Source organism: Crinia signifera, chromosome 4 (assembly GCF_055691185.1).
Source record: "Crinia signifera chromosome 4, ASM5569118v1, whole genome shotgun sequence".
NCBI classification, from domain to species: Eukaryota; Metazoa; Chordata; class Amphibia; order Anura; family Myobatrachidae; genus Crinia; species Crinia signifera.
The window spans coordinates 20,806,902-20,828,476 of record NC_139220.1 but is presented as its reverse complement, the minus strand read 5'-3'; the positions used below and the strand labels follow the sequence as shown (position 1 = coordinate 20,828,476).

At 40.4% G+C, this 21,575-nt stretch overlaps 1 protein-coding gene across 11 annotated transcripts in view; it reads left to right on the top strand.

Annotated features, from left to right (window-relative positions):
- The window catches only part of LOC146073839 (protocadherin alpha-C2-like), a 198,460-nt gene that overhangs the window by 48,916 nt on the left and 127,969 nt on the right, over positions 1–21,575 (top strand). The window contains exon 1 of one of the 11 annotated variants that reach the window (XM_083181361.1): positions 8,053–10,229. The exons of 9 other annotated variants lie outside the window; for them this stretch is intronic. In XM_083181361.1, coding sequence (XP_083037487.1) covers positions 8,064–10,229 — 2,166 coding nt within the window. In that variant the 5' untranslated portion in view covers positions 8,053–8,063. Of the gene's footprint in view, positions 1–8,052; positions 10,230–17,653; positions 19,601–21,575 lie in introns of those variants that run through there. One more of the 11 variants, XM_083181364.1, reaches the window with a different exon arrangement.

Sequence of the window (21,575 nt, the reverse complement as noted above, 5' to 3'; positions counted from 1 at the left end):
ACTTTTCCAGCATAAAAAAAACATTTTCCAGCATAAATATAATTTTAAGAGTTATAAATAGTTTTAATTAATCAGTACAGGTTCACAATTGCATGTTGAAGACAGTACCTGTATAATATAAACTTTATATGATTGTGACATTCAGAAATAGTAAAGACTGTGCTACATTGGAAGATTAAAGTGTCTTAAATATATAAAACAATTAAAATAAAACTGTTAAAATAATACTCAAAGAATTATTGTGTACAAAACAACAGAGATTGTACCAATCATTAAATACAAAATTATAAAATAAAATACAATTTTTAGAACCCCCTCAAGAAAACAAAAATAAATGCAATTTGTAAAATAAGTCATTGTTACTACAGTTTGTCAAAATGAAGACAATTCTACTTAACAAATAAATTGCATAATGGTATGTACAGTACAATTTGGTAGTCAGACTTGACTTGGAATAAGTTATATTTTGTATTTTAACTTGATATACTGATAAAATGTTTATATTTTTATTGTATTAAATGTTGGACTTTGTTATTCAGAACTTTTTCAAGTGAGTATTCAATTGAAATATTTTCTATTTTTTCAGTTATACCCCTTTCAGACATACTACCCGGGATTTTAGACCCGGTTCAAACCCGGGTTTTTAAAAATCCCAGGTCCATTGCAGGTGCGCAGGACCCGGCATTTTAGAGGACTAAAATCCCTGTTAGAGCCTTTCAGACATACCGTAGTCCTGGGATTGTGCGCGTGAAAAATCCTGGGATTTTGCCGTATGTCTGAAAGGGGTATCAGTTTGATATCTACTGTTAATGTTCATGCTATTAGTTTGGGAAAGTTTGGGCTTTGATTATCAGGATAATTTCTGACATATATTTTAATTTCCCATGTTAGCAATTTACACTATGCATTTCATGTGAGGCTTCAACTGGAATACTTTTTTGTTATTTTTAGTCAATTTATTATATAATGTTTTACTATTATTTTAGGAAATATTGTGGTTTGTTTTTCTAGCATTTTGTAATAAAAATATTTTTAATTTAAAGAAATGGATACAAAAATATACATTTGATCCCAAAGTTTCTATGCAAATCAGACTGTGTATCATGAATGCATATGCAGAACATATTTTATTGTAAGAAAATGGGCTTATGTGAAAATCAGCACGAATCTCAAAGTGCAAAATTTAATGAGCTAGCTTTCTTGAATTTTGGGATGCCAAATGTGTCATTTTTCTTCAAGGTCATAGATGCTCATTTTTTATTTTATTTTATTATTTATTTTTTGCCTTTTGGAGCTAAATCATGACTGTACATGGATGTAAAGTAAAGAGGTTTCTTTTTAAAGGTTTTTTATTGTAACAATTATTCAGCTGTGGATTGGGCCACCAGGAAATCAGGGTAATTTCTGCTGGGCTGGACCCACTCTCTCCTTGGCCCACTGTCTCACAGTAACAGCACCTGCATGTGCTTGGCAGGTACTTGTGATCTCTGAGGCTGAAATTTACCTGTGCATTTTCAGCTGTAAGTGTGAGCGGTGCAGCACTTTTTCCTTTCCACTGACTCTTCTGTGGCTGGCCAATAGCCACTTCTCCCTCCCAGCTGGCCTCACTGGCAGTAGCGACAGCCAACCAGCCACCACCAAATACAGCCCCCTCACTTTTTGATGCTTCATGGCAGTTTCATCCAATCAGATGATAGCACCGCGCTGAGCAACCAATAGTAGCTCTATCTGGCATAATGTGCACACAACTTACCTGTATACAGTATATATGTGTAGTATGTACTGATTGCTTCATGTGCTTGAAAAACAGTATTTACAGTCTGTGCATATATTTTATTAATTTATTACCAGTTACTTACATAGTACTCACATACTTTACAGCGCTGCAGAATATATATATATTGACCTCATTGCAAGTCATTGCCAAGTGGTTAAATCCAAATGCCAACTCAGTTATAGAAGCCAGGTACTGCACTGCAATATTATATGTAGTACCTGGCTTTTGTCACAGCATAGGATCTTGCCCTGAAGCCACAGCAGTCTCTGGTGGCAGCTCTCATCTCCCTGAGCTCTGGAGTGACGGAAATTGGAATTGCAATTTACTGGCCACACCCTTTCCCATGAAATCACACCTCTTTTCACAGCACATGCCTATAGCGAGCATATGGACCATCCTCTACCACCCTTGGTGTCAGATAGGGTACAGATGCCACCATGCACAGGGTCAGCTTTCTGGGACATTTGAACTATACTAATTGGGGACTGGAGAACAGCTGGAGCGGTTTGGTCTCTGCAACACCAGACTGGACCACCTCCTTGCTGCAACCTATAGCAATATGCATATCTCCATGTTTGTGACAGCTGTCAGATAGCAAATGGTGCAGAGAGAGTGAAATAGATCAAAAGTAAGAATGCTTAAGGGAACTAGAATGGTGTTCTGGAGTACACTCCATTCTGGATTTCAACCAATTCAAAACAACCAATTTCAACAACAGCTCAAAGGTGTGACAAAATAAGGTCTCATAAAATATCTTCCACAACCCATTATACACTAGACACATATTATCACTCTGTATTTCAACTCATACATAGACACTGCAGTGATGAGTTCTATCTCCACCTATATTTTAGCTGTTCGAAGTGTGCATGTTTTAACCATGCTTGTGTAGGGTAAAAATGTTACTTAGTTAGGGAAGGAGGCCAATATAGAATGATTTAGTTTTGGGGCAAATAGGAGAGAGGAAGGCCTAAAGTGTTCATCTTTACAGGAGAAAGACCCACCCTACACAGATCCCAGTCCCATGTATGACTGCTGCCAAAAATCTCCTGGACTGGTTTTCTGTTCCGATCTTCTCATGACATTTTTCATTTCATTGGGAGGCAAATGGGCTTCATAGGAACACAATGGCCATTGCTTTTTATTCATTTGCTTGCATTTATTTTAAAATGTTACACAGATGGAGCCTTCTTCAACTAGCCTTCTCTGGATAGCCATGGGGAGCCGTGGCTCACCAAGGCCTATTGTTCTCAACTGCAATACATATAACAATACAGTAGGGGATTAGCATGGGATTAAGTCTGACCACTCTGGCTCACTTAGGGCCTTATTCTAGTTCACTCTTTCTGACAAAATCCTTCTTAGATGGACAAAACCATGTGCACTGCAGGGGGGCAGATGTAACATGTGCAGAGAGAATTAGATTTGGGGGAGTTATTTTGTTTCTGCGCAGGGAAAATACTGACTGCTTTATTTTTACACTGCAATATAGATTTCACTTTGAAGTAAGACCCCACCCAAATCTAATTCTCTCTGCACAAGTAACATCTGCCCTCCTGCAGTGCACATGGTTTTGTCCATCTAAGATGGATTTTGTCAGAAAGAGTGAACTAAAATAAACCCCATGGCTCTATCTGTATTTTGGGAAGATTGTTTATGTACCAAGCCAAGCATCGTTATTTCCTAGCTACAGGGTGAATGTAAACACACACAATATGTGATTAACAGCAACCTGTAACTAAACAAATATAGCGCTAAATGACACTACTGTTTGTCAGTAGCGCATGTTGCAACCAGTTACAATCACGTCAGACAGGTTGTTTCCTGACCAGCGGTGGTGAAGCTCCCAGCATGAGGTGGTGAAAGGCATCCCACACAGCTTACATCTTAAGCTACCGTGCTGTTGTTTTATAAAACCATGTGGTATTCAGCCCACACAGATATATTACAGGGTCTCACCTGTTTATGTGTGATGGGCAATGTTTGCTGATTTTTATGAATAATACATTTTACTGCACTGTGCACTCATTTTAGACATCCATTTTTTCCTGGTGGGATCTGGGAAACCTATCAAAGGGGATCTGTGATCCAGCAAACTAAGATCTAGTGCAGTCATTGTACCTTCTAACTGTATCTTGTCTGTATACACATATACATCCATTTAAACTCTCACATACACACCTCATACTTGTTTTCCCATTTTTTTAAGGGAGGGGCGGCTTTGCAATTCCATTCACCAAAATGCAAATGCAGCAGGAGATGTCTATATGACATAGACACAACCTACATTGCATTTGTGATCCAAATGCAGAATCTGTAAATTAAAATATGATAAATTCCAGTGACAAACCTTTATTGCTCTCTTCGCTTCCGCCAGCGTGCCAGCCGCTGGTATCTTGCTGAGAATGGAGCGCACGAGCGTCCGATGTGCACTCTCCCCATTTGCCGGCAGAGGATGGCGATTAGCGCACCAGTAGCCGCTCAGTTGAGAGCTGCTCCATCTGTAGTTCTGATTCGAAATGAATGCTGTGAATTGTGCCATATGTCCTGTAGCTAACCACAAATTCTCTATACCAATCAGTTACAAGGTAGGTTCAGGGCTTGTCTATGTCTACCTATTTTAGATTTTTGCTGAAGTAGGGTCCTAAGGACCGAGTTAGAAAACCTGTGGTGCAGTCTGACTGTTGGGCAAGGTTACCTGGGTCATCTCCCAGATTGACATGACACAATTTCATCTGTAGAAGAAGAATTATCAGGCTTTTTGTTTAATTAACATATTAATTTGAAGACTATTATATAACCTGGGTTAATTATCAAGGTTGTATCATTCCTGTTTGTTCAAACACTTAAGCACCATTATGTCACTATTTATTTGAGATTGTTTGCATGTTTTGATGTTCTTCGGTGAAGGCCTCGATTGCACACAGGCAGCACTAGTGTTTTTGTTTGGGCAATTATTTGACCACCTTTCACAATCTTCCTAACATTAATCAACAACATAGTCAAATATGTATAGAATATATTTTTTTTTCACTGTTATATATGCATTTATCTTTATGGATTTGTTAGAGCCAACTGAACTCTTGAAGTTGAAATAATGAAAACAGATTTTTCTGTGCATGGTCTGATGTTTTAAGATAATATTGAATCTAGAAATTGAACAATGCAGTTGCCAATTAATGCAATTGAATATTAATTCAGTGCTCAAACCATGGACCACCAAAAATCAACACTGCACATTGAGCTCTATGTTCTGTATCATACACTACTACGGCTTGTTATAGGTTATGCTATTGAACATCGGCAACTGATCACTCTACAGATGCAATCAACAACAAAAAAACCATTGCTCCCACCACCTTGTGCAATCTTGTCATTGCTTAATAATGCTATAAATTGCTCAATAACACCATACACTGGCGGATTCAGGGGGGGGGGGGGGTACACCGCCTGTATCGTTTTTCCCCATAGGATAATATGGGAACCGTTAATTCCGACCCCCACCTAGTTCCGACGGCTGCCAATTCCTCCCCTGGCGTCACAGAAGCTTGTGGTTGATCTCATTCAATTATAAATCGCTTGGCCTTCAATATGATACCAGACTGATCCATAGCAGTCAATCAGTTCCAGAGATATTGCGGATAAACCGATTTTTTTATTTTTGAAATGTAATTTCATGGCTGTTCATGTTCTTTGAGGGCAGATTACTCTGGAACCAAACAGTCCAGTTTCACTGGACCAAAATCATTCAAAGCCCACTCAAACGTTCTTTAATATGATACTTGTCTCATGTAAATGGGTCAGTTGGTTCCGAAAACATAACCGGTTAAATTAGATAACTGGTTAAAGGGGTGGTTTTCTCTCCCCCTAACACCAGAAAATGCAGGGACTAGGCTGGTGTAATAGGGGCCAACCTGGGAATGCATTTTCTGGTGTGAAAGAGGTATTATTTCAAATAGCCAGGACCTGAAAACAGCCAGGCACTGCCACTTTCAGTGGCTGTCACTTCTGCCTGGCGGTGGCTGTCCCCCATTTACCACAAGCATGTATTCCCCCTTGGCAATGAGCATGTAATCCCACATGGCAATGAGCATGGAACCTCTGGCAATGAGCATGGAACCCTTGGCAATGAGCATGTAGATAAGCAGCACTTATGTAGCATCATTTTTAATAGGCATTATGGTGTTTGGCATAACACATAATGGACATAATAGCGTGTAACTGAACATGTAATGGACATTATGGTGTAAATGTTTAATGCGCGCCTTTGGCAGACAATGTCCCTGTTTATGAAGCATATTGTGAATTTTGGATTAATCCGTGTGGCATTATGTGAATTTTGGCTCAATCCGTGTGGCATTATGTGAATTTTGGCTCAATCCGTGTGGCATTATGTAAATTTTGGCTCAATCTCTATGGCATTTTATGAATTATGTCTCAATCCGTGTGGCATTATGTGAATTTTGGCTCCATACGTGTGATATTATGTGAATTTTGGCTCAATCCATTTGGCATTATGTGAATTTTGGCTCCATACGTGTGTTATTATGTGAATTTTGCTCAATCCATGTGGCATTATGTGAATTTTGACACAATCCATGTGGCATTATTAAAATTTTGGCTCAAACCATGTGGCATTATGTGAATTTTGGCTCATTCCATTTGACATCATGTGTAAGGGGCAAGTATAATGGGGTCTTGTATTTTGTTGCATAATGTGTAGAAGTTGTATATGGTGTGGTACACTACACTCAAGGACACGCCCCCTGTTGAGTGGCCACACCCCCTTTTCCGGAGCGCACCTTCGGCGCGCGCACAACTACATCCTTCACTTTTGTCGCCATGGTGGGCCTGCGTACTTTAAATGCCAGGGCCTATTTTTAATCCCATTTCCACCCTCTCTCTGCCACTCTCTTAGCATGTACACTGGCACCACTAACACCGCCCCTCCCCCACCCAAACCTTCTTTTATCATGGTGCCCCCCCTGTCATTTTATCCTGGATCCGCCCCTGACACCATATGTAGTATTGTTTGACAATTTATGTTTGAAGCCATAGAGTAGATTTAATGAATTTAGAAAATAAAGGTCCATATACACTGGGTGTTTTTGCTCAGTGAGTATGCACAGCAATGATGGGGTAAATCGGTGGGCTGAAAATCGCTCAGTGCATACATACTGAGCAATTTTTGCCCGTCCAAGCGATTTTCACGGGGGCGGACGGCTGTCCATAGCAGGACGCTATGGAAAGCCATCCACCCCTTCGCTCATCTGCTGAGAAGAGCAGCGGTGGCTGGCCATAACGCGGAAGTGCGCATCACCGCTTGTTGGCAAGGAATACACACTGGGTGAAAGCAGCTCAAACGGTAAAAACTGAGCTGCTTACAGCTCATAGTCACCCAGTTTGTATGGGCCTTAAGACACTTAAAGTACTGCATCATACAAGGGTTATGCAAAAAGTTATCGGATATGCAGTGCATAGGTAGAGTAGACATAATCTTTTTTCCTAATGATTAAGATGCAACAATCTTATTGACACTCACAACTCATAATACTGTGTCACATACTAGTATGCCATAGAACTATGTACTGTAGAATATCAGCATGAGACACTACATACGTGATGCCTTATCACAAGATTATTTTTCTCTAGCACATCACGAAAAGCCATGAATATATCCAACCAGAAGAATAGTTAAATGAGAATACATTTCTATATCATTTAACAAATACAAATGTTAAAGATTGCATACATGAAATCCTTCAGTGTAAATCCCATTCGGTATATTTTATTCAAAGTACAGTTATAAAGCAAACAAGTATAAATATAAACCATGCAACAATATTGAAAAATGCAGTATTTACTTACAGAACCAATCCTTTGAGCTAGTTGAAATATCATTATTCAGCAGTAGATGTCACCACAGACCAACTTTTAGCACAGATGTGAACCAGGGCTCATTTCTCCATTGACGCCGTTGAATATCTTGCTTTGGGAATTTCGGCCATGATATTTTTTTCCTCTGCTGTGGATCCTCAGTCGACGTGAATGCCTTATTTACAGGGGAAATTATCTAATTCATTCTTAGCACATCTGAGAGATGCTCAACCAAATAGAGGATTATCATCTAAGAAGCAGATTGGTCCAATTCTTATTGCTGCAAATGTCCTGGGATGTGGTCCTGAGTCAGCTACATTATATCATTCCCGAGGAATCCAAGCACGGTACATTTGTTGGGAGAATTGCTCAGGATCTTGGACTGGAGATAGGTGAGATTAATTCCAGAATGTTACGTATTGTGTCTAGAGATGAGAAGGAATATTTCCAGGTTAATCTGCAGAATGGCATATTGTTTGTTAAAGAGACAATGGACAGAGAACTGTTGTGTCCAGATACACCCTTCTGCATTATTCCCCTGCAGGTTATTGTAGATAAGCCTGTGCAGATGTATCGTGTCGATGTAGAAATAGAAGATATAAATGACAATAGCCCAGCTTTCTCCTCTGGTGTGTTCAGTATTGTGATATCAGAATTTAGACCTGCAGGTTCTCAGTTTCTCCTAGAGGGCGCCCTTGATCCAGATCTTGGTACCAATTCTATTACTCATTATGAGCTGAGTGCAAGTGATTATTTTGCTTTAGATTTCCAAAAATACATGAACCAAATCAGATCCATTGAACTTGTGCTGAAGAAATCACTAGACAGGGAAAAACAATCTATTCACAAGCTCACACTTACAGCTTATGATGGAGGAAAGCCAAGATTAAGTGGCACAACTCAAATTATTATCAATGTGGAAGATGTGAATGATAATGCTCCTTCTTTCTACCAGCCGTTTTACCAATGTAGTGTGACTGAAAATGCCATTGAAGGGACTTTAGTCATCAAGCTGAATGCAACTGATTTAGATGAAGGGAAAAATGGGAAAATAATATATGAGTTTGGTAAGCAGGTTACAGAGCAAGTGAGCAGAATTTTTAGCTTAGACGAAAATACAGGAGAAATTACAGTGAAAGGGAAAGTGGACTATGAAGCAATCAAGATGTACGAAATTCAGGTTGATGCAATCGATAATGGAGATCATCCAATAGTAGGACATTGTAAAGTTCTAGTGACTGTGGTGGATGTCAACGACAATCCTCCTGAGATGACAGTGACATCACTATCAGTTCCTGTCCCGGAGGATGCACCACAAGGGACAACAGTTGCAATTATCAGTGTACATGATAAAGATTCAGGTTTAAATGGAAAAGTAAATTGTCGGGTCTCAAAATTAACACCATTCAAAATAAACCCAGCTTTTATGGGAGATTTTTCCCTCACTGCGAATGGACATCTGGACAGAGAGATTAAGTCACTATATGAAGTTGTGATTACGGCAACAGATGAGGGGCTGCCACCTTTGTCAGTTTCAAAAACTCTTAACATTGTAATAAGTGATGTCAATGACAATAGCCCTCAATTTCCGCAATCCTTTGACACAATTTTTATCAAAGAAAACAACCCACCGGGTTCCCATGTCTACACCGCATCAGCCTCTGACCCAGATGTTGGCCAGAATTCTTTCATCACATACTCAATCAGTGACAGCACCATTGACGGGGTTCATATTTCATCCTATATCTCCATCAATCCAGAAAATGGAAAAGTATTTGCTTTAGTGTCTTTTGACCATGAACAAGTTACGTATTTCCAATGTCATGTAAAAGCCACAGATGCCGGTCTACCTCCACTCAGCTCAAATCTGACACTTAATATATTCATTGAAGACATTAATGACAATGCCCCTACATTTGCTCCACTTTATTCTACGATAACAATTAAAACTCCCAAATCAGCACAATCTGGATACCTTGTAACCAAAGTGAGAGCTTTAGATCTAGACTCTGGGTACAATGCTTGGATGACTTACAATTTTAAAGACCTAGCAGCAAAAACACCATTTGTCATATCTCAACAAACTGGAGAAATCAGTTTAAAGCGTCCATTTACAGATTCCGATAATGAAGAATACAGACTGGTGGTGATGGCTCAGGACCACGGAGAACCAGTTATGACAGCAGTAACACAAATCATTATCACCTTGGTGGAATCTGAAGAGGAAATCAAGTTTGATAACCATGAGTCAAAAAGCAATGGCGATGAATTTTCTGATGCCAATGTCTATTTAGTTATTGCCATCTGCATAATCTCAAGTATATTTCTTATCACTTTAATCGCTTTCACTGTTTTGCGATGGCAAAAATACAGAGATGAGGTCAATGAATTGAAAGAAAACTACAAGATCTGCTCCAACACTGGAGGTAGCTGGATGTATTCACAGCAAACGCAATACAGAGTGTGTTCAAATACACTTCAAGGACAAAATGACTTAATTGTTTTAACTCCCAATTCATCTCAGTCTCCGGGAACTGAAAATCTTGGAAATCAGCAAGGACTCCTCCTAAGCAAGGTGAGAAAAATCTAATTGACCACATTTTTTAATATAATGTATGTTGTAGCGGATGCTACATTATTGCCATCCCTTTTGTCATACAGGAAGTGTTTGTCATACAACAATCCATCAATCCAGAACAAGTAACGTATTTCCAGTGCTTCTGTAGCCATTGTTGAGAATTATTGCCTTGAGTAAAGACACACTCTGCAGTAGGCTGAGTATAATTGCACAAATATAAAACTTAGTTAGAATAATTTAAGAAATAATAATGAAATAACTCCACTTTACAAAAAAAAAATAAAGTTGGGCAAAAGTTCCTGCAGGACAATATGCATGTAGTCTTTGGTCAATTCATTGTGCTTAGTAATATAGGGGTCATTCAGACCTGATCACTTGGGCTATGATTCTTCAGGGGCCTGCGATCAGGTAAAAGTCCCCCCCCCCACAGCTACAGACTCCCCAGCCCCTCTGCATAGCTTCGAACACAAAACCATTCGCGATCACTAACTATCGATTGGTTTTCTCCTGTGTGCAACTGCCGAGTAAAGTCCAGACGTACTCTGCGCTGTGATGGCCATGGGGAGAGAAAGGCATCAGCCCTCCGTCCCAGCATCCAACCACTGCCTACGTTTTCTGTGACACTCCCAGAAAATGCCCAGCACCTGCCACTCAACTTGCAAATGGCCAGCGATGGCTAGCCATTGTTGGCTGTGATTGTACAGATGGCTTGCGCATGTAAACTGCGGACTGTGCACATGCGTATTCATTCAATAATTGCTCAGGCCCATGAACTTGCAGCCGAGTGATTGGGTCTGAATGACCGCCCCATAGTTGTAAAAAAATAATATAGTAGAATTTGACATAGAACACATAATGCTAAATTCCACCACAGAGGAACCTGAAATCCAAAATCTGAATATGGAGAATATTTTGCAGACAATTTTTTTTAATCAGTTTTGCTGGTCCTCCAATATAAAAGTTTACCAATAGTTTCTTGTTCATAAAGCTGCTTGACTGTGTTTTAAAACAGTGATAATTGATCTAAACCCTATTTATCAAATTTAAAATCTTGTATTATCTGCATCACATTTCCAAGTATAAATTTGGTAAACTTTTCAAATTCTGCTACAGTTTTAATTTCTTCGTTCTACATGATAATGTGTTTTACAGAATTTCGAGAGCAGGGGTGCGGAACCTTTTTTGTGGGGAAAAAATCCTTCTGGGGCCATATGTAAAAATTCCTCTTACAAATTGTCCTGCTGCAGCCGTCCCACACTCTCCACACTCTGGTGGCTGCCGCTGAACAGGACGGACAGTCTCCGGCTGCTGTTGATTAAGAGGAATCTCACGAGAACTACCGACCTCTCGCAAGAATTCCCCTGTACTTGACTCCCGGCAAAGCCGCTGGGCAAGTGGGCGGGCCACTCAGAACGGCTACGGGGGCCGCATACGGCCCCTGGGCCTGAGCTTCCCCACCCCATTTCTCGAGCAATGCAGAGAGAGAAACTATAATGCTGTATAAAACTTTGTTATACAATGATGTTGAAAAGTACAGATGGAGCAGCTCTCAATGGAGCTGCTCCTGATGACAGAATCCCCAACCGCCGCTGTGCGCCTTCTGACAGAAGGGGGTGTGCGTGTGCACGAGATGCTCACATGCCCCGTTTCATCAGAGCCCTCTGCCGCCCTCCACTGGCTCTCTGCTGCTACCCGCAGCTCCCCCACTGCCCCCCTAGCCTTTCCCATCTCCCTGAAGAGGAGACGGGCAGGGAATCTGCTCCCCGCTGCTGTGCTGACTGGGACGCACGAGCATGTGAGACACTTGCACGTTCCCTGTGCTCCATCTGTATATTTGTGATTCAGCTTTTATAAGCTGTGGCATAACTTACTTTGTGGTATTAAAACTCTAACTTCTGAGGCAATGATTAGGATGTGGTTGTTCTTGCTGTAGCCTCTGTTATCTTTTGACGCTTGCAACTGCCATAATATGCTTATATGGACAAAAGCTAACCCGGGAATAGGGACGCCTATCTCTACTGCAATTTTCCCATCCGACAGTGTACACTTGGTGATTTAGCACAGGGGATGCCCACAGGGGCCAAGTAGATACCTTGCACTGCACATATGTCAAGGTATCTTTACAATTCTCTCGCCCAGGATGACTTGTTCTTAGGGTTATTGTCAGTCAAAGACCATTTTACGAAGGCCATGGGTGTACTGGTAAAAATGCAAGAATGTCCGTTTTGAGGCCTAAGACTGTGATCACATATGCTCGGGCCTGTCTTAATAACCATAGACTCACTTGGGGAGTTGATGTTCCTTGTTTCTGTGTTGATGCTGTGTGTGTGTATGCAGTTGCTATGGACTTTGCAATGTGGCGTCTCTATAGTTTTCTTGGCGGCTGCTGAAGTCCGCAGACTGAGAAATCAAAACGGCAAACGCATTTGCATACAATGTGGAAGCAGGCAACAAAGACTAATGAATAGTAAGTGATTATTTCAATTGGAGAACTCAAATTTAATTTTGAATGGCAAAGTCTAAACAGCAACTACTTCAATGAGGAAAGTGATAATTTGACGCTGGATACTTTATCGTGATCATTAAAATATTTACATAATCTTGGTTATACAAAGATGAATGTGGACATACACCTATCCTCAAATCATGCCAAATAGCCCTATTTAGCACACCAGAGGTTATGCAACGAGAAGAAAAAAAAAAGATATTTAGCGCTGATTGATATTAAACACTGCAGCTCGTACCTAAGGAGGATTACCAAACCCCTTAAAGAGATAGTACAAGAAAAACAAAAGGGATGGTACAGCGCTGTGCTGAATATTAAATTTATAATTTTATTAAAATAATTTCACAACATTAAATATATCATGGGACAAACAAGACTTACAAACATGTAATGGACTCTCCCCTCAAAAATAGGATCCTTTGTACTCAGTCAATTGTTAGCAGCATGCAATTTTGTTATAATAAATGAGGGTTAGTATTGTTTAAAAAGTTAGTAGTTTTAGCCTCTGATTAATTACCGGTACTGATATTTATGAAAGTGCACATTCATTAAGTAAATACTTAAGTGGTATCCGGATAGGCAATAGGGGTCCAGTTTGCAGTCTCCAACCAAGCCTCTCCGACCGCTGATTGTGATGTTTGAAGCGGTCCTATCTGAGATGGTATGGTGGTTCTGTTAGGCGGCAGCCTCTCTCCCCAATCCTTAATCCTCTACGCGTTTCTCCGCCTTAGACTGTCAGCGGCTTCCTCAGGAGGTATGTAGCATGTAGTCTCATTCACGCTCTTTTATAGCCGTCACTTCCGCTATTGTGTATTGGCGCATGCGTCCATCATAGCGGGTCACGCCTCGATTTCAGATCTATTGCCGCAATGTCAACGAGGACGAGGCCTGGCCTGCTGTGACGCACGTACATGGAGACGCGCCCGATATCAAAACAGAGGCCTAACAACAAAAAGCCGGATATGACATCGCGGCAATAGATCTGAAATCGAGGCGTGACCCGCTATGATGGACGTATGCGCCAATACACAATAGCGGAAGTGACGGCTATAAAAGAGCGTGAATGAGACTACATGCTACATACCTCCTGAGGAAGCCGCTGACAGTCTAAGGCGGAGAAACGCGTAGAGGATTAAGGATTGGGGAGAGAGGCTGCCGCCTAACAGAACCACCATACCATCTCAGATAGGACCGCTTCAAACATCACAATCAGCGGTCGGAGAGGCTTGGTTGGAGACTGCAAACTGGACCCCTATTGCCTATCCGGATACCACTTAAGTATTTACTTAATGAATGTGCACTTTCATAAATATCAGTACCGGTAATTAATCAGAGGCTAAAACTACTAACTTTTTAAACAATACTAACCCTCATTTATTATAACAAAATTGCATGCTGCTAACAATTGACTGAGTACAAAGGATCCTATTTTTGAGGGGAGAGTCCATTACATGTTTGTAAGTCTTGTTTGTCCCAATGTTGGCCACATTGACACGGTTATGCAACTAAGATGCACCATGCATTGCACCGCAAAGTGTTATACACAATACAATATGCATCTTAGGTGCATCACTAATGGGACAAAGTGCCCTGGACACTCACCTGGAAATAAGGGTAATTCAAAGATCAATGCAGGTGCAGTACAGTACGCCATACATCCCACCGTGAAATGGTATTCTTTATCTGCAACTTTATACCAAGTACATTATAATGTACAGTATGTGACTGTGCATGCAGCTACAGTATAATGCGACAATATAATAAAGTAAGTGGGCTATATATATTGTACCATGTGGTTGGGTGAATCAGGACACATTTGTATGTGGTCTAATGTTAAAATTAAAATGTGTTATTTATTTTATTTAAAAAAATATATTTGGATTGTAATCTTTGAAGTCTAATCTTTGACTAAATTATGTCCAAAAACAAACAAATATTAGTAAACTTTTTGAATAAAGTATTTTTTTTAGTCAACAATTATATATATATATGTATAACAGTGTAACTCATTGCTTCTATTTATCATTTAATGGTGACATAAATAATATTTAATTTCATTTTTAGAAACAAAGGGACTTATTTCGTTGACCAGTGTGCCACTTGCTGGCAGTGGGTTGGCTTAGCAGGGTTCTTGCAAGGGAGGATGGCAAGAGGGCAAGAGTTCACATGATTTTTAAGTTAAGGCAAATAAGTGACACTACAATAAAGAGAAGAATGTTGTTTGCTTTGGTGTTGAACATAGCACATAAAGGAGTCAATATAGAAACATCGGGACTGAATGTGATCTGTCTGTATCATTTTGCAGGGACATACTCTACTGTAAATACATGATCTTAGCATAGAGCGCATGAGCAGGTACAAATGTACCCATTTTTGTGTATCTTTTTCAAATTCTGATGCAGACAAATCTTTGCTTTAATTGTCTTCCGCTGAAATGGGCAATTAGGGGTATGACCTGTGAGATGACAATGCAATTGAATGTAAATTTTTTGTCTTTTTGGAGAATTCCATGCTGGTCAAACCTACAGAGAAAGAAAGCTTGTTAGTGACAGATCACTTGCACATAGCATGGGGCTGTGAATTTGCCAATGCTACTGATGACAGTTGCAGCTGTGGATAGACAATCAGTGGTCCATGCTGCTTCCCACTAGATCCTGGCAATAGCTCTATGTAAATTTGTGTTACCATAAATGGGTCACACGAGCTTTCTCAATGTCACGCATCCAACACAGGATCAGCCGCAAAGGGTAAATTTACTAAAATGGGAGTTTTATTGAAGATAAGATGCTCGACACAGCAATCAATTAGATTCTTTCTATTACCTTGTAGAAGGTGCTAAATAAATAAGAATTAGAATGTGATTATTTGCTTTGGCCAACTAATCAGTATATATATATATATATATATATATATATATATATATATATATATATATATATATATAGTAAACTTACCCCCCACTGCTTGGAAGGAGTCCAAACCAGCACTCAAGTACAGATGTAGCCCCTGTCATCTTTGCCTGGAGAGCGCCGGCAGACAGGGGCTGCACTGAACTGGGACACCCCCGATGAAAACTGACACTGCTCAGTTGAAACAGCTGCTGCTGCTACCTGTTTATACCTTTATGAAATAAAGGGATTTCCTCATACTTGAGTGCTGGTTCTGACTCCTTCCATGCAGTGGGGGGTAAGTGTACTGTATTGCTTAACTTATGGACTAGGCAATGTGATTATACTTTGCCCAGCAGTGCTGCCCTGTGACCCCAATATCTATCTATCTATCTATCTATCTATCTATATATATATATCTATATATATGTATATATATATATATATATATATATATATGGTGCCACAGTGCTTCTACATGTAAATATGTCCATGCTTTAGCTACTGTAGCATATACAATAAGCCCATGATGTGTTATATGAAGACTGCCATGGGGCTGTAAGATCTATGAAACATTTCAGACACATTGGGGTAAATTTACTAAGTAGGGAGTTCTATTGAAGGTGGGAGATCGATCCCATATTACTAAACAACCTACTCTTTGAGCTATATGATCCTGCTTAAAAAGAATGAGAGTTCTAACTATGTCAAGCTACTTTTACTTTGCAAAAATTGCAATTAAGTAGATCTATGTAGTGTGCATCCAATTCAGTGCAGCCAAACACAACTACATAGACCTAAAGTACAAAACTGACCATGACAGATGGTTGTAAGGGTAAGAGATGAGGCAGTCAGGAGAGATCGGTCCTCAAAGAAGAGGTTAAGCTACAAGTGAAAGTAATTAAAACATATTACTGACAAGAACCGCCAACAACACCCTTTACCCTGCACCACTGTGTGTGGTGGCAAACTCTGCACCACCCTAGTTATGGCCCTGGTTATACATACCTCCAAACCATCTCTAGAGTCCCACATCAGCCAGTGGCCCAACTCTGCAGATGGGCAAAAATTACAGGGCAAATGTTGTGATGGGCATTTTCCTAATGATTTGGCTCATGAGTAATAGAGAAATCGCCAGAAACAAGGTGCGGGTGACTTGTTCCAGGGGATCTGCACACAAAGCCAAAGTCTACTGTGCTGCCACAGAGGAAGGGACTCACATGGGCCCTCTCCTCTCAAACTGTCCCTGTTACCGAATGTAAAGCTGAAACCTAGAGGTGGTCAAAATGGGTCACTAAGATGAGCCGGGACCCAACAGATCACTCGATGGCAACCATTGATGGCATCTGCACCGATGGCCATCCCTAGTAGCAGCAGCCTTGTTATTCTTTCTTTCACTTGCAGTCGCAGCACTGTACTCGGTCTCCAGAGTTAGTACATCTCAGCTGCCACAGGTGGCAGTGCTGAGCTCAGGCAAATGCATTGTAATGAAAAACGAAACTGAAAGTAAAAGAACAACGGTCCCCTCTTTGGGACCGGCGGCTCATTCACCCTTTTATGGGATCCATCCAAAAGATCCGCTTAGTTTGCGAACGACCCATCTCTATTGTGAATGCCATAAAATACCATTCTTAATAATATTGTATTAGGCATTGCATTTTTTATTTTGTGATATAGCTCAAATTATGATGGGTAGTTAATGGAAATGTATCATTTAGTTGTAGAGGTTGTAGTGTTATAGATACTTTAGCCTGGTCATCAATTGTACTGTATAGCAAAAATTGTGTGATGCAATCTTAAATTTAATTTTTGTTAGTAAAATTATTTTTTCTTCAAAAGCAATTTGTTAGTTGCCATTAATATGAACATTACAAATTCAACAAATGAAACTACTGCATGAAAATCTTACGTTTGTAAAATCCCAAACAGACGCTAGATGTCACTGCTCACTTATCTATAGTTTCAAGGTGCAGAACTGATTCATTTGCTCTCCATTTGCTGGCTCATCGCGTTTTAATGAACATTTCAGCTCGGACTGAATTCTGTTTTGTCTTCTCACACCAAAAACACGGTGGATGTCTTTCTTTAATTGGTGTAATCATCTTTATTATTCTTGAGGTCAAGACATGCTCAGGATAAAACAAAATCATGAAGCAAAGAGCAGGTTGATCCATTTAATACCTGAACTGATTAGAACTTTGGAACTTGTGCTGAAGAAATCACTTGATAGAGAAAAACAGTCAATACACAATCTTACTCTTATATCTTATGACGGTGGCAGACCAAGATTAAGTGGCACCACACAAGTAATAATCACTGTCGAAGATGCTAACGACAACTCCCCAACTTTTGATCAACCATTTTACCAGTGCAGTGTGTCCGAAAATGCTGCCAAAGGGACTAAAATCATAAAGTTAAATGCTTCAGATTTAGACAAAGAAAGAAATGGGGAAATCGCTTACTTCTTTAGCAAACTACTTTCTGCACGAATAATTAATCTTTTTAAACTGGACCCAAAAACAGGAGAAATTACTCTTATAGGAGAATTGGATTTTGAAACCACCAAAACCTACGAAATACCAGTTGATGCTATTGATAATGGTGATCACCCAATGGTTGGACACAGTAAGGTTCTAGTGATTGTAGTAGATGTCAATGACAATCCTCCTGAGATGACAGTGACATCATTATCAGTTCCTGTTCCTGAGGATGCACCACGTGGAACCACAGTTGCGATCATCAGTGTGCGTGACAGGGATTCAGGATCGAATGGAAGAGTTAATTGCCACATCATAAAAAATGCTCCCTTCATAATAAACCCAGCATTTATGGGAGATTTTTCTTTAACTGTGGATGCACCATTAGATCGAGAGTCAAAGTCTGAATATGAGGTTATGATCACTGCAACAGATGAAGGTTCCCCATGCTTATCCGTTTCGAAAACCCTCAAAATTTACATAAGTGATGTCAATGACAATACACCACAATTTATACAGCCTGTTGATACAATCTTTATTAAGGAAAACAACCCACCAGGATCTCATGTCTACACAGCATCAGCCTCTGACCCAGATATTGGTCAGAATTCATTCCTCACCTACTCAATCAGTGACATCACCATTGATGGGATTCCAATATCTTCCTACATGTCCATCAATCCAGAGAATGGAAAAGTATTTGCTTTAGTGTCATTTGACCATGAACAAGTCACATTTTTTCGGTGTCACATAAAAGTCTCTGATGCCGGTCTACCTCCACTTACCTCCAATCTGACGCTAAATGTTTTTATTGAAGACATTAATGATAATGCTCCTACATTTGCCCCGCTTTACTCTTTGGAGACAATTAAAACTCCAAAGTCTGCACAACCTGGATACCTTGTCACTAAAGTGAGAGCCATTGATCCAGATTCTGGCTACAATGCTTTGATGTCTTATAATTTTAAGGACTTGATTGGGAAAACACCGTTTGCAATTTCTCAGCAAACTGGAGAAATTTCTTTAAAACGTTCCTTTACAGATTCAGATCATGTAGAATACCGGCTGGTGGTGGTGGCTCAGGACCAGGGAGAACCGGTTATGACAGCAATGACACAAATCATTATCTCTTTGGTGGAATCTGGAGAGGAAATTAAATTGGATCCTCAAGAGAGTAGCACAGATGAAGAATTTTCAGATGCAAATGTTTTTTTGGTGATTGCCATTTGCATAATTTCAAGTATTTTTCTCATTACTTTAATCACATTCACAGTATTAAAATGGCAAAAATACAAAGAGGAGGTTAATGATTTAAAGGAAAATTACAAGATCTGCTCCAACACTGGAGGGAGCTGGATGTATTCCCAGGAAAGCCAGTGCAAATTCTTCTTAAACTCTGTTCAGCAGAAGAATGATTTAATGGTATTCACACCAAGTAGTTATCCAGTGACAGGAAATGAAAATGCAGTTGTTGAGGTTATTCAAAACTCTTCCAAGGTGAGTGACTTTGGTTCCAAATTAAATTTACTTTTAGATTCTGAATAAATCTGTTTGTGTGTCACCTTTACAGAGTTGTTATCCTTTTACCACTATTGTTTTAATTTTCAAAGTAGCCAGTAAAATATCTTTGGTTTGCTCTTGTTTCAATAACAGTTTAAACTTCATTCAGATGATTGTACAGTTGCAACCACGCTCATCATTGCTGTTGTTGGCATGCCAATCGTGAGACACTCGCACATCCCCATGCGCCACTGCCATATAAGAGAGTCTGGCGCACCAGCGCCAATAACAAGCACAGCTCCATTTGTATATAAAATGAATGGTACTAATATGTTACTTGGGCACCCACTAAGCTATTTGCTTAGTGGGCTATTCTGCGTAGGAAAATCGCATCGCATGGGCCATTTTAAGGGCCATGCGATGTGCTTTTCCTATGTAATTTATTCACTGCTCTCTTAGCCCCGGGGGATTGCATCTCACCTCTCGCTAAATCGCATGCAATGAGGTCTTACGCACCCCCCACTATCCACGCCACCCCGAAGCGTGGCGAGCGGTGGCGGAACGCGTCCTCCGACCTTTTCATACCCCCACTATCCACGTCGGCGTGGAGTTGATTTTATAAAGTGTGGCGAGCGCAGCGATCCACCGAGCCCGAAGCGTGGCGAGGGGACACAGAATACATGTAAAGTAATCTGTGTCCCCTCGCGGGCTCGCTGCGCTTGCCACACTATATAAAATCAACTCCACACTGACGTGGATAGTGGGGGTATGAAAAGGTCAGAGGACGCGTTCCGCCACCCCTCGTGGGACTCGATGCGCTCGCCTCGCTTCGGTGTGGCGTGGATAGTGGGGGGTGCCTAAAACCTCATTGTATGTCATACAATGCTATTATTGTATACCTAATGTCATGGCATCGTACAACCTATAAAATCATATGCGATCGCATGCGATTTTGCGGGAGGTGCGATGCGATCCCCCAGGGCTAAGAGAGCAGTGAATAAATTACATAGGAAAATCGCATCGCATGCCCCTTAAAATGGCCCATGCGATGCGATTTTCCTAAATTACCGTACGTATGCTAATTGGGCACCCAACTACCATATAAGTACCAAATGAATTCCATAAATATTATATTCTATTAAATATTATATTATTACATTATATTTAATGCAAGATTATCAAACTAGATTTTCAGAGATTACACATTTGGTAAATTGCTTATTAGTTTTTTGGGTACTTATGTAGTATCTGGGCTGCCGATTTTTTGATTGTATGCCTTAAGTTAAGGCATACAATCAGATGCGATGCGATGCGATATCGCATCGCATCGCATCGCATCGCATCCGATATCGGATGCGATGACCCGATTTTTCCATAGGAATCAATGTTAAAATGATTCCTATGGAAAAATGGGTCCTTTTCATACCCCTACTATCCAAGTGGGCATGGAGTTGGATATAAACCTGTGGCGAGCGTAGCGAGCCACCGAGCCCGAAGCGTGGCGAGCGAAGCGAGCCCCGCGAGGGGACGGTATTCGTCCCCTCGCGGGGCTCGCTTCGCTCGCCACGCTTCGGGCTCGGTGGCTCGCTACGCTCGCCACAGGTTTATATCCAACTCCATGCCCACTTGGATAGTAGGGGTATGAAAAGGACCCATTTTTCCCATTGAATTCCATGTTAAAATGGACTCAGTCCATTTTAACATTGATTCCTATGGAAAAATCGGGTCATCGCATCGCATCGCATCGCATCGAATCGCATGGTCGCATGCGATGCGATGCGATCTCCCGATCCGACCCGATTTTGAAATCGGCAGCCCAGATACTACATAAGTACCGTTTTTTGGTATAAACTTAATTCAGAGTTACTATAAAAGTAGACAGAAACGTAACAAATTTTTGAAAGCATTATTGATTTAGTAATAATACAGATGTGTCACACTCCAATGTTGCTGAACATAGCAGCTTAACGTA